The sequence below is a fragment of the Anoplopoma fimbria genome, chromosome 4, assembly GCF_027596085.1.
Source record: "Anoplopoma fimbria isolate UVic2021 breed Golden Eagle Sablefish chromosome 4, Afim_UVic_2022, whole genome shotgun sequence".
NCBI lineage: Eukaryota > Metazoa > Chordata > Actinopteri > Perciformes > Anoplopomatidae > Anoplopoma > Anoplopoma fimbria.
This window is the reverse complement of record NC_072452.1, coordinates 13,585,920-13,599,865: the sequence shown is the minus strand read 5'-3', so window position 1 is coordinate 13,599,865 and position 13,946 is coordinate 13,585,920. Positions and strand designations below refer to the sequence as shown.

Below are 13,946 nucleotides of genomic sequence, written 5' to 3'. Positions count from 1 at the left end.
TGTTATATCATTACAGGCTTTTCTTTCATCACATATTGATAGGCTTCTGCATGTCCAATGTTAAAGTTATACAGATGAATGGTTGTTGAAAAGGTTCAAGTACAGCAGAGCAATAAATCTAAAAAATGTTGCTCACCAAAAGTAAGAGCAAATCCTTCTTGTTGGCTCATCATATTCAGGTTTTAAAGATATTTTTTAGTGTTTCATAAAGCCCCTACAGTGATCCCCACATTATATTCTCATATATTGATATTATTTATCAATATGTTTATGACATATTTGTTGTAAGATTTCACAAGATGTACATTTTTCAATATCACCACTGCTAACTCACATGTTTCTCTCAGTTAAATGATCAGAAAATATTATTATGCTATATATTTACATATACTGTGACAGAAGATTTATCTCCATCTTCTACTCTTGAGTTTTAAAAAGTAAAAAAATTTAACTTTCAATTGATGAAACCACCAAAATGGGCCGGTCTTAATGTCTAACAGCTCTTGCCATGCAGTTGACATGTTAATTTTATGATATTATATTTCTTGACATTTTAACTATTTGAAACAGGAACTGGTCTGAACACAGACTGTTAGATACACCTCATCCCCCCTTGTTTGCCTCTGGCGAGATGGAGAAAAAGAAAGATGACAGAAAACTGGCTTCAAAGGGAAAGATAGGAATACCAAAGCAGGTTTGCACAAAAAAAATCCACATCCACGTGCCTTTGAGTTTCAAATGTTCACACTGAGGGTGATTAACTGAATGTTCTGGTGAGGCACAATTTCCGAACAGTGAAGAGACTTTACATTTCAGATGCAGAAAACGTTATTCTCTTTCTTGTTTCATTTGATCTGCCAATCATCCATTCAGAGCCCCAGTGAAGCTTTTTGACTGCGTGTGCAAACGTGTGTTTTTTCAGTGAGGCGAGTTCACAAGAGAGGATAACAGCTCCACACACAAAACCTGACGAATCTCCACAGTTTTGTAGACAAAAAAGTTCTGAGATGTTTGTCAGAGCAGCACCAACGTTATACCTGAATGGATACTGAATGCCTGAACAGCACCGGATCCTGCTCTGCATCTGTTTTTCTGTTCGTTTACACCTGAGGAAATCTAACAGTCTTGTGTTTATTTGTCTATTTTTTTTTACCATCCTTCTCTGTGATTCTTCTTTCTCTTACTCTGCTCTCTGTCTTTCATTTTAGGGTGAAACATTTCAACATATCCAAGACATTGTGGTGTCTCTGTTGAGGATCATCAACCGGACAGTCATCACAATGGGCCGCGAGCATGCTCTAATTGTAAGTACATGCAACTTTGCATAAGTGTCATATATGCCTGACTTGCCATGAGACAAGCATTGCAGAACTTTCTTTCTTGTTTTTCTCTGGTGTTTAAAGTGGATTTGTAATCTAATTGTGTTATTATTGCAACACAGACAAATTCTTTCTGAAACACAACGTATGTCAACACCAGCACATTTTGTTTAAAATACACACTTTTATTGCACATACAAGAGGAAGATCAGGAAGATAGGGGCATCGTGGGAGCTCACACACTGTTTTGGTTAATTAGTGAGTGTGGTGTCATCCAGGAATCTAATTGGTGGCAACTTGTCAGCCAGAAGCAGCTGAAGTGGCTCCTTGTGAGATCAGTGGTTAACCTCTGAGCGGCTGTGAACTAAGCATTGTGCAAATGGTGTGTTTATGTGTGTGCAAAATAATGATGTGGATGTGTGTTTGCAACAGGGATAGACTCATACAGAATTTCTGATAAAAGACATGTCTGTCAATATAAAATACCATATTCTTCTACTAATTGTGTTATTATTTTACAATGACATTGTTTATTGGTTAGAATTTCCCTTTCAAATGCGATAATGTACCATGACCTGAAAAAATATACAGATTTTTTCTTTTGTACATTTTGGTTAGATATGTTGAGTATGTTTTTAACATCAATCTTTGTTGCTATATTGTAGCTTAATGAATTAGCTAGCAGTGGAAGTGTGGCCTGAATGCTACATAGATATGGAAATAATAATTTACGTTGTATTACATTTGAATAAGGTGATTTTTGTTGTTGGGCAATAACTTTAAAAAAAGATTGGTGATGTTTCTTTTTTTTACGGTTCTGACTGTGAAACTGCAGACAGTCACAGTTAGTTTGTGCTAGATCACATTAAAACATGACAACATAGCATCCCTCTGCAAATTTGTGCAATGTGAACTTAAGAAAGACTCCAGACATAATCAGCTAGTTTCAAATGAAACGTACAGAATGTATCAGCGCCTCTTTAGCGAAGGCTTTACAACTATTGATACAACGTTGAAACATGAATACAGGCCAATAACTCACTGTGGAGTGTTAACTGGTCTACCCCTAGTTTGCATTGGATTATAAATGTATGTACTCTATTTGTGTGTGTGTGTGTGTGTGTGTGTGTGTGTGTGTGTGTGTGTGTGTGTGTGTGTGTGTGTGTGTGTGTGTGTGTGTGTGTGTGTGTGTGTGTGTGTGTGTGTGTGTGTGTGTGTGTGGAGTACTTGCTTGTGTTTCAGTGAGTTGACCGCACGTGTGTGTTAGTTCCTATAAGTGTATGCCTTTTTGTGCATGTGTTTGTATGCACATGTGTGCATGAAAATCCTTTACACTAGATTGAGCTTCCATCAAAACACTTCTATTTTGAATGGTAATAAAGGACAGAATCAATCACTCTGCCAGACAACGATGACAGGATTTTTAATCATCTGACACGGCCTGTCAGTCTGTGATCAGCTGCCTATCACATTGTCTCTTCATGTATTCTAAACACAGTCTTAACACTCTCCACTGCTCTCCAAAACCCTGATATCCATCCAAGGAACTGTCTCTTTGTTTCCAGAGAGCTCATCGGCTTATTTTCCACTTGTATCCTCTTTAGCTCTTCAGTTGTTGCTACATTCATATTTTGGCTGTCAGGCCGTCCAAATACACAGTATTCCGATTAGTTGTTCAATTGCTTGGATTTTCCGAATCGTTCTGGTTCCTCTGCTGATTGGCTGTGATTCAGCCCAAATTGTTGGGGGGATTCATTCCCAGCTGTAGCGTGAAATCCATCTTGGCAAAAATCCTTTCATACATCTGTCCATCTGTCTAGACAGCCGCTCAGCCAAGTGACAAAAACAACACGCCTGTCTGTCGTCCAAAGTGTCAATGCCTCATCTCTCTGTTTCTGAATTATTACGGTGAAATGGTATCCTCACCGTCAAAAGTTAATCACAAATTAGCCGCTGGAGTCTGGTCCCCACAGAGAGAAATTCATGGTGATGTTCTTCTCAATATTCCTCTGAGATATATCAGTAAGGAAAGTTCAGCAGCTCCTTTGGTTCCGTTGTCCCTCTTTAGTGCATTTCTTCTTTCTCTACTTGGTTACCTGGTGAATATTTTCAAAGCTGAGGACGGATTTCTGTGGAAGAAGTGCCATTTACAGGGATGCACAGGATGCCACCACTGATTTAATGACGCTTAAACACGATACACACCCACAGGCCCATGAGAGAAATGCTTTATTTCAAAACTTCTGGGCCTGTTGTGTCCTACAACACAATCACCACCCATATGCCATATGGCAAGAAAGGTTTAGTTTTTTCCCAAACTTTACAGCCACCAGAAACACTTCTTGCGGAGTTTCTTGACACGGGCCTTGGTGCTGGGTCGGCTGGAGGAGGAAGGGGCTGACGTGGGCTTGGTCAGAGTGGGTGCAGGCACATCATACTCCCCATCCAAAGCCTCCATAACTCCCTGGAAACGTCCCTCCTGCTGTCGGAAATCATGCTCCACACTGGAGAGGAGAAAAAGAGAGAGCAGTTGAAGGGGTTGAAGACGGGGATGAGGGAGAAGCAGTGGGAGAACAATTTAGAGGTTAAGGGAGTTTCACATTTATTTATATAACTCATCTTTTGAGAGAGTAAGAGGGTAAGATGATTAAAGGGATGTGACGAAAGGTAGATGTTTACTGTGCAGAAAAAAGAGATTAGAAAGAGGGAAAAGGTGACAAAGGAGTTTTAGCTGCATCAAAATGTAAAGTGTATCCCAACATGCTAGGTTGTACTTACAGATAATACAGTTTTTTATTGAATAGTGAAATCACGCTATGTTCTTAACACAGATATATGCACCTTCAGCACACACACATACTTTCACACAGGCCTCGACTGAGCTTATTTCACATCCAGAGTATTCTTCTGCGCTTCATGCACCGATAGATCACAGGCTGGTGAGACGAGAGGAGTGTTAGGAGAATGAAAAAGAGAGCGAGAGAGGGAGGAGAGCAAAGGAAAGAGAGGGGCATTTGCAAAATGGAGGAGCTAAAGGAAGGAACTTTTTTCTTTGCTCCTCTATGTATGTTCAAAGCAGAACCTCTTGGCTTTCTTTTTCTATGCTTCTGTTATTCCCCCTCCCTACTTTGCTCTCACTCATGCTCTTTTTCACACCATCTCTCTGAAGTGCCCATCGCTTCGGGGTCGTAGTGTAGTAGACTTTGAGTTTCCCTCTCCTCCTGGCAACTGTGTCTTTGTGTGTAAAAGAACGTGTGTCGAGTTTGGATTATAGGGGTGGAGCTGCATAGGGCCCGGCATCTGGAGTTAATGAGCCACATGATGAGGCAAGGAGAGCAGAGACAACAACACACCCTCCCCTCCTCTATGTATTCCAACGACCCAACACACACACACACACACACATCACACACACATGCTGTGCAAACACATATGTGCTCCCCTGACACCCAACGTGTGCATCTTTCCACAACAAGCCCACGGCTGAGCGAGGGAGAAAAGGAAAAACATGCAGGGACTTTTATAAAGAGAGAGGAAAGAAGCTGACTCTCCTCTGGGAGATGGAGGGATGGATACATGGAAGAAAGGCAAGCTTTAATAACACAGGGGCAGAGTAGGTCAAAAAGGAGGGAAACAAAAAGACAGGGAGGTAAAGGAGGAGAGGATGAGTGCCACCATAGACCAGAAGAGGAGAACAGCAGAAAGGCCTCGTCTCCCAGAGAAGGAGTGCCGGGATGGAGGGATGGAGTGAGTAGAGGAGAAAGTAAAAGCTCCGATGGGCATAGAGGAAGGGAGATGGCTGCCATGAATAAATGATAAAGGAGATGTACTTCTGTATTACTACTCACACACAACATATATATAAGGAAAGATAAAGTGGTGCACCTTTCCCACATCTACTCAATTTATGTTTTGGAGCAGAGGACTTTTCTTTGTTGGGTCTTTCTTTAGCCACACACTTCACTAGTTTCCGACCTCCCCCTCTCTCTATCCTCTCTAACTGCCTGTCTCTGCCCATATCCACCTCTCTCACTATTGTTCATGGGATTGTGGCACAATGGGAAAAGCTGCTGCTCTTAATTCGGTGTGCAAGCTGTCATTTTTCGCTTCTTCACAACTTAGTGCGTGACTGTGTGTTATTGTTGCTTCTATCCTTGTGAAAACCTGTCAGTATTTTAAACCTTTACCTTTAGTTTAAGTGAGGGTGAATGTTTTAAATGTAGTTGACAGGGTTATGGTTTAGGTTTTGCGTTGTTATATCTATTACATATTAGCTGGGTGTATGAGTAGAGTCATTTTTTTAAGGTGTTACTGTCGGTGTGTATTTGTGCATACATATGTCTCCGTGTGTGTTTGTGTTTGAGCTGTTTAAGCTTTGGGGTAAAACCAGAGGAGCTGTCAAAAGTTCCTCACCCCCTTGTCTCTCAGCATGCAGATTAATAAGGACAGACAATGGCAAAACATCTTCAGGCAGCAAGCCCACATCAAAAAAAAAATTCACCACAATTCATTAAGATGAGTGTTATAGCCCCACAAGTAATTTATCTTCCGCTTGTGTGTCTCTGTTCCCCTATCTGCCATCCTCTTTACCCAGAATCCACTCTGTGGGTTTGATAAGGCCGTCTAATCAAACAAATGGAGCTTTTGACTTTTGTGTGTATGTCATAGTGGGCCACTGAACATATTTTCCGCTTATATAATGTGTGTAATTCTTTTGTAAAAAAAACTTCTACCAATATATGAGAAGAAATATGATTATGAAGCAGATTCTGCATATCTGTCCAAGTCATTGAAGTCCTTCAAATAGCGTGAAGTATATCTTTTATATGTCGGTATGTATTGGTGTGTGCATGCAACTATGCATATGGAAAGCGTGCACAGACGTATCCCATAAAAGCTGATTCCCCTTATCATTGGATTAATTAGCGTGTATGCATTATTATATGTGCATGTGTGCAAGACAAATGAAGGGAACTAGAGCAGGAAAGAAAATCTTTCAATTGGTTGATAACGATGCGACTAGCAAGCAGCAACACACTCTTCAGATTAGGGAAGCCCCAGGCCCTTAAAAAAATCCCCTTAATGTCTGTAGATATCTAAATCCAGAGACATGAAAGTATGGAATGGTCTTAATTATTGTGGTTAAGTGGGTTTTTTTGCATTGCTATGTAAGTCCATACAGTTTTGTACAAGTATTGTGTACATACTATACTATACTATACATATTCAGAGCTTTGATGCTATTTGGAAGTTTTTTCCCTGTATTGTTGCTTATTCAAAATTCAGTTCCATCATATTCATGTGAGAAAAGACTTCTTGAACAGCAGACTATTTTAAGATTCATCATATTAATGCTGTTTGTGAGCATTTTTTGAGGTAATGCAAGTTGTAGGTTTTTCATTTTTAATTGTATGTGCTTACGTATGATTATGTGTAAAGTGAGGGAAGTTTGTGTGTGTTCATTCCCATCTGTGTACATCTGTATGGATATATGGATGGAATAGTGTGTTACCAAGTGGCAGTCCTTTCCCCTTGGAGTTCATTATTACTTGGCTAAGGAGCCTGCTGTGTTAATTAAGATCAATGGGAGGAGAGAATCGGAGGAAGAGTGAGTTGAAGAGAGATATTTAACAACGAAGTTATGGAAAGGGAAAATGCAGGAGGGATGCATGTGGGGCTGCTGGGTTAGAGAGAACTGGAGAGATAAAGGCCTTATAAAATGTGCCTGCGGCCTGCAAGAGAGTTTATATTCATATGATTGTAAACAAGCAGATTTAGCTTTAAGAATGGCTTTTGTCGGATACATGCACACACACAAACCTTTGGGACTAAAAGGAGGTTTTAATGCCGGATTATTCCAGTTACAGCAAGTAAACATTTTCTGTTTCTGTTTTTATCCATGGAGCTACTGTATATGTGAAACCACACATGTCCAGCTTGTGTGAGGTGCAGTGCACAGACAGAGCAGAGTCCTGGAGGTTGGGTGGGAGTGGGGCGCAAGTGGTTTTATCTTTGAAATGTGACAGATGGAATGAGGCACGGATGTACGCAGGAAACCAGTTTGATTGAAAGTTAGACATGAAAGAAAGAGAGCTTGAGCAGGCACAAGATGATGAGAATAAGAGAGTGATGGGATGAGGTGATGGGAGGATTAAACTACAGTATGTGGTATCAGATGGTGGGGTTGCAGCACTGTAAAATGCAGAGGATCTAAGAATGCAATTACTTATTTAGGTCACACACCCGAGGGAAGACTGGAACGGGAAAGACACATCATTTAGGTGCTGAATTAATTTGCTTGTTTGCACAGAAGATTCTTTTATGTGTAAATAACTTTCCTAGAGAGAGCATCCTCGTCTAATCTCTTTCAATATTGATGAGGCGGATCACTCACCAGTCTCATATTTTTCGTATAATAGGGATATATTGTATGAGTAGCACAATTATCAGAGTGGGGGAAAAGGGCAGAGACAGCAGGATACCAGGAAGAAGGGCTAATGAAAAATAAAATGTTAAGAAAGATGTGCTGAATAAGTGAATGAACATGAATAACCTGCGAGAAAAACAATGTGAAATGGAACATTTTCAAGGCTACAAAAGGCATATAGTTGCCTTGGAGAAGTTCCAGGGTGGTTTATTCTGCTGCAGGAAAGAATGAGTTGTCATTGTTGGGTAATGTAATGCAGTAAGCTCATTATCTGTATCAGGTTACCTGTAGATGATGCAGGCTGTCTTTTGGCAGGTGGGGCAGTTGTTAATGTCCTGACCAGTTCTGTATGAGCTGCGACTGCAGAAACAACAGATGTAAAACACTAGCACACACTCGCAGAAAAAGATTAATTGATCATATTTGTGCATCTAGATTGCATTTACACAGCTGATGTTACAAATACCTTTTTTTAAGAATGATATTGTGTATTTATAGCGTTGACATCTTTGAAAAATGATTTCTCTTTATTAAATAATATTGATTAATATCAGGTTTTGGTATCTGCCACTGAAATCTTTAACTTATCCAGACCTAACATTGTATGCTGATGAACAGCAGAGGAACATGGTTAGAAATAGATTTTTTTGCACAAACAACAGGCCTTGTTTTTCTTTACTGGAAAGAGTCTCGGTCTCTTGACTGCTGGTGTCACAGTTTTTTTTGGTCCCTCCACATACTTAATGCAGCAACATCGGGTGTGTTCTCTGGGGGTTGTCAAAGGGCACAAAATAGCTTGTGATGTTTAGTAGCATGTACTACAATAGGACAATTCAGGACTTCACCTGAATAGTCCTGGTGGGTAGCCTGTGTGGACTGTGTGCAGTGACTGTGTAGGTAGGTTTAGTTGGGAGCTAAACATAACATGAAACAAATATCATAACCACAGTGTTCAATGAACATTATCTTTGTATCCTTTATTCTAGCTATTTAAAAAAATTGTGTTCATAAACGAAAAAGAAAAAACATTATTGCACATAGAAACTGTGTTGTCAAGATTGAACAAGACTGCAGAGCCTGAGCTGGAGACTTCTTGGAAAATAAAGTCAGATTAAAACATCTGACAAGCTTGTGCTGACTGCTGTTTAATTAGAACGCCTTATTTTGCCAAGACATTTTGGCTGCCCCTTTACTGAACTGTTCAGATGAGGGAGTAGCTGACTGATGTTGCTAAAATAGACATTTTAATTACATGGAGGGACACTGTGTGACTGGCATCATTTCTTTCTCCCCTACCGGTCTTTATCAAAGACAACAAGCGCAAAAGAGAAGACAACTATCTGCTTCAGGAGAGAAAAGAGAAACAAGGAGCTGAGCACAGCGACAACCTCTTAGCTCAGCTGACATTTTTATCACAGCCGCCCACTTAAAGCGCTTTCATTTTTGGCTCAGTATCAGATACATTGGACCCTCTTACTTGCTGGTTCTATTACTTTTTCTATCTTTATGTCTATCTCTCAATTGCTCCCTCTTTCTGTCTCTCCCCTTTTCTTTTGTTTTCTTTTTACCCTGTTTGTCACTAATTTATCACAGGGCATGTAAGCAAACACACACACACACACACACACACACACACACACACACACACACACACACACACACACACACACACACACGCACACACACTGAGGAACATGAACACACACTCTTAAACAGTGACTCACACAGGGGCAGGACAGCGTATACACTACGCTACACAGTTTAGGAGCTTTATTTTGCAGTTTACACATTAATTGCATTTCTCAAAGGTAATCTGAAAGGGATTAGTCTGGAGCTAGAGACATCTGTTAACCCTACACAGAAAGAAGGGGGCTAAAAAACATGAGTAAAGAGTAAATAAGAGGGCGTTTGAGTGGAGAAATATGGAACATTGTGGAGAAGACGAGGCAAAATGATATGGAGATGATCTGATAAAACAATGTTCCTTCCCAATATTAGAACAACTGTAGTTTTAGGGTGTTTTGGCTGAGAAGACCACCAACCAAGAGAAGACTGGGGTTATGAGTTAGGATGGGAGAAAGACATCTAATATAAACTACAGGAGAATAATTACTGACAGTAGAGGTGAAACGGTGAGAAGGAGGAAGAGGAGTCAAAGAATTGGAAGTAATAGAAACAAACAGAGTGACAGCTAACACATGACAGCAGGAGTGAGTGATGGACAGGTTGTCTGGGCAGAGAGAAGGGGGAAGATCACAAAATGGTGAGAGGAAAAAAATGACTCATTTAGTTGTTAGAGGCATGATTCACATGAATCATGAGGTGAAGAAAGAAACAGGGACGAGGAGAGAAAAAGGTATTAATTAAGAATGGAGGAAGGATAGGTGTGAAAGCGGAGGTGGAGAAAGGGTTGAATAGCTTGAAGAGAGTTAAAAAGCCTCAAATAAATGGGAGGCCGTTGATTGAAATGAAGTGTGTAGAGAAAGACCCCTGGGATTTATGAAGAGGATAGAAACAATGGATGTGGAGCAGGAGAAGACAGTTTAACTATAAAAGAATTGGCAGAAGAGAGAAAGAAAGAACTGATTAGTTTGCGTTGGTGGGCGGCTAAGATGTCTCTTAGGGACACTGTTGCTGTGGGGAGTACAAACCCTTTAAGGTGGAGGAACAGAGGAAGAAGCTACTAGCATTGACTAAAGGCTGGCGGGTATCATATATATGTATCCCTGCAAGATTGGATCGCACACACACACACACACAGACACACACACACTACAGCAATTCTCCCCTGGCCTGACATTTGAAATCTATTACACAGACTTGAAAGCCTGTCGGTATATATTTCTATAAAAACTCAAATATATACTCTCTTCTTAGTCTCAGTGCTCTCCCTTGACACCTTCTCCTCGTCCTCACACTCTCTCACTCCAAACTGACGCACTTGCTGTTGCAATGAATATCTCTGCATCTTTTTGTCCTCCATCTCTTATCTCTGTTTTCATCCTTATCTTCTTGCCTCTCTCTTTTCATTCTCTGTCTTGGTGTCTAACCCTCTAGTTTCGTCTCATATCAGACAACATCCTCCGTTTCTTTTTTCAATCCCGCTAGCTCCTCCTCTTTTACTCCCCCATTCACTTCCCTCTCTCACCCTTCGCTGAGGGCCTTGCTCTTCTCCAGGTCTTGAATGACGTTGAGGAGCACTTTGATCTTCTCCTGATTGGACTGCAGGTTCTCCTCCACACTCTGCAACTGTCTCTCCAGCCCGCGTGGTTTGCTCCCTGCGGGTCCGACCAACAACCCTCCCGGAGCCCCGTTACATTGTGCTTTTATATGAGTCTTGCAAGGCAGAGTGTGGTCATCAAATGATCTGCTCTTCTGTTTCGCGTAGTCCTTGAGTTTGATCCGTTCCGAGGGTGTTTGTTTGGGTGTGTGTATTTCCTCTTGGGTGTTTTTAGTCTGCGCTACAGGTGTGGCCGGTTTGGACCGAGCGGGTTTCGGAGAGTTTTTTGGTGGTAGAGGTGGGGTGTCGGTAGATTTTAAGTCACAGTGGAGGGAAGGAGCCGGATGTTTAAAAGAGCTACGGACTGATACGCGTTGGTGTGTGTTTTCATCAGTGTGCTGGATTTTTGTCAAATCATACTTGTTTATGTCAGTCTTATGTGGCTCTATTGCTTCTGCAGATGGTGTGTGTGGTCGCTGTGTATGTGTGGTAGCTGTGGTCCTGTCTGTGTTGTTGTGCATGTCTGCTGTTTGCGTGGCTGAGTCCTTGTAATGAGTATAGTCGGCCGAATAAGGCCGTGTCTGCTGCTTTGACTCTGTGGTTTTGTTCCTGGTGTGTGACGTGTGGTTGGAATGGGAGCTGTGTGTTTTTGGTATAGTGTGTGACAGCTGTGGTATGTGAGAAGTCTTTGCTGACGCGTGTGTGGAGGTGTTTGCTGTGTCTGTGTTTTTGGTGCAATGCTGAGATTCCACAGTAGATTCTTTCCTTGACTGATTGGGTTTCCGTGGCGGATTAGGTAAAGTCTGACTGGCTGTTATTTGATTGACAGCCTTCCTGCGACATGCTCCCGTGCACGGTGTAATCTGTGATCGTCTCCTCCCACATGTCCCACAGAGGCTGGGCGGGGAAGTCGCCATCACCCTACAGGGCCGCGGTGGGGTGGCGTGCACGGTCGTACAAACACTCCCGGTCTTTAATACCGAGCGATGGCCCTCCCCTCGCAGAGACTGCACCCTCCTCCTCTCTCTGGGAGGCTCCTGACCTTCTGTGGCCTCAGTGCAAACCCCTCCCACCGCATCCGAGGCCACCACACTGCCATTTGTATACCGAGCTGTCCTTTTATCTCTCGTGTCCTTGGGGTTCATACTTTTGATCTGGCAGTAAACTCCGCTGCCTGACCCCTGTGACCCCATGTCGTCCTGTGTCAGGCTGTTGATCTCGTTCTGAGATCTCTCCTTGGACACTGGCAGACTGTTGCTGTCACTTCTGATGAGTCCCCCCGTCTCCGCTGTCGTTGTTTTGGCTGTTGCCATGGTGAGTTGCTGATGTTTGTTGTTCGCTTGGCTGCCGTGCCGTTTGATGGAGGGGAGAGTCCGCAGTCCGGGAGATGTTTGCACCCCGACACTGCACAGCGGCCCCCATCGCCCCCCTGCCAGGGGAACCCCCAGCGCAGGCACTGGATTGGTTGGATCAGCCACCCTCCTTCCCATAATCCTCTGCAGGTTGGCTCAGCCCCCAGAGGAGCCGAACATGATGGAGGCAAGCAGTGACATCAGCTCACGTCAGCAGGATAACATCCAATAAAAAACCTGGAATGGTTACAGCTTTTGTTTACCCAATTGAATTAGTGGGTATGTGAGGCAGTGTGAGAGCGTGCATATGTGAAAGCTGGAGACAGGAATTCAATATCCAATAAGATTTTAAACTCTCAATGTCCTTCCAATAATGACCTCTTCATGAGATTAGCTACTCCTGATTGGACATCTCAGTCAAGGCTTTTCTCAGCCTCTAACCAATGTCCCGTAGATGATGAGTTGGATGGAGTCTCTGGGCATTGCGGGTTTGTTCTGGAGAGAGAGAGAGAGAAAGAGAGAGGCAATGAATGAGAGAAACGACCGAAGAAAGGAGGGAGACATGGAATAAAGACACGGACATTAGGCACATAAAGCACCATATAAAAGCTTCAACCTCAACCGAATACACACAGTGACCGGATCGATAGAACTCTATCAACCTCTTATTAGACCAGCAGGTGGGTGGGAGTTAGAGAGGTAAAACTCTAAATCTCATCAAGCTGTTTCTCTTGAGGTAATAGAGAGGACTAGGGACATCTTAAGGGTAATAGTTTATATCTCTATGGTCACAATTTGCGCACACCCCAAGGAGCTATGTCATTAAATCTTATAAATTTAGGACTACAGATGTTGTTGTGGTCTTTTATTACGTGATGACACAGCGTGACGCATTTCAAATTAGGTTATGTTGGCCTCCCACAGCAGCATGTAAACTGATGATGCATCATCCCTCAACATCTCTCATGGAAGCAGTTTGGAAATCTGTCTAATGAGTTCAGCATAATGATAAGCTCTGCAACAATCTTTTCATTGAGGAAGACACTCATGTTGACTGAACTCAGTGTTAATATATCTTTTGCTTTTTAATTAAATGAGTGTTGTGCAGGAAAATGTATTTGAATGCCTGGCTAGGATATGTTAAAGCCTCATCTGGTTTTGTATTATTATGTTTGGTATGCGTTAGAATTCACTTGAGAAATGACTCAGAATACTTGCACAATGACACTATGATTAGTTGATAAAAAATGGGTCAAAATTTATCTTAAGGAGGAAATTGGGCCATTGCCGTAGCACACATTGTGTGGACACGTCAAAGAAAAAAATGACAAAAAAGAGAGTAAATGGAGGTTGCAGGTGAGAAACTCAATTTATACTGTATGAAGAGCAAAACATTATGAGCGGTGGTTTAAAATCCTATGCCATTGCTTTGTGACTTCAAAGTTTCTCTGAACTAAAGACAAGCATCAATTTAAGACAAGTTGTCCAGCCAAGTCAGAAGTTGCAGCAATTGTCTTTCTCTCCACCTGCATTTAAACCAGACCCTTGCCCAACTAGTGGAGCCAAAATGCTGTTGATCTCTGAATATTTATGATTTCCAACAGATGTCTATCTTGTGTGAAAATAAC

At 41.9% G+C, this 13,946-nt stretch overlaps 2 protein-coding genes across 2 annotated transcripts in view; one reads left to right on the top strand and one right to left on the bottom strand.

The window, feature by feature from the left end:
• The window catches only part of LOC129089686 (dedicator of cytokinesis protein 2-like), an 89,973-nt gene that overhangs the window by 42,000 nt on the left and 34,027 nt on the right, over positions 1-13,946 (top strand). Inside the window, exon 26 of the mRNA XM_054596995.1 lies at positions 1,209-1,304. Within this exon, the coding sequence (XP_054452970.1) occupies positions 1,209-1,304 (96 nt within the window). The remainder of the gene's footprint in view (positions 1-1,208; positions 1,305-13,946) is intronic.
• LOC129089687 (protein INSYN2B) lies at positions 3,640-12,456 on the bottom strand. Its single transcript, XM_054596997.1, has 3 exons — positions 10,895-12,456; positions 8,032-8,106; positions 3,640-3,823 (listed from the first exon to the last, which is right to left on the bottom strand). Exons 1-3 carry the CDS (start codon positions 12,454-12,456, stop codon positions 3,640-3,642), a joined length of 1,821 nt encoding a protein of 606 aa, XP_054452972.1.

Coding starts and splice junctions, on each gene's coding strand:
- LOC129089687 (XM_054596997.1), bottom strand. CDS start 12,456: ATGGGAAGGAGGGTGGCTGATCCAACCAATCCAGTGCCTGCGCTGGGG. Junction 8,107..10,894: donor AGCAAGGCCCTCAGCGAAGG/GTGAGAGAGGGA, acceptor TTGTTTCTGCAG/TCGCAGCTCATACAGAACTG. Junction 3,824..8,031: donor ACAGCCTGCATCATCTACAG/GTAACCTGATAC, acceptor TCTCCTCTCCAG/TGTGGAGCATGATTTCCGAC.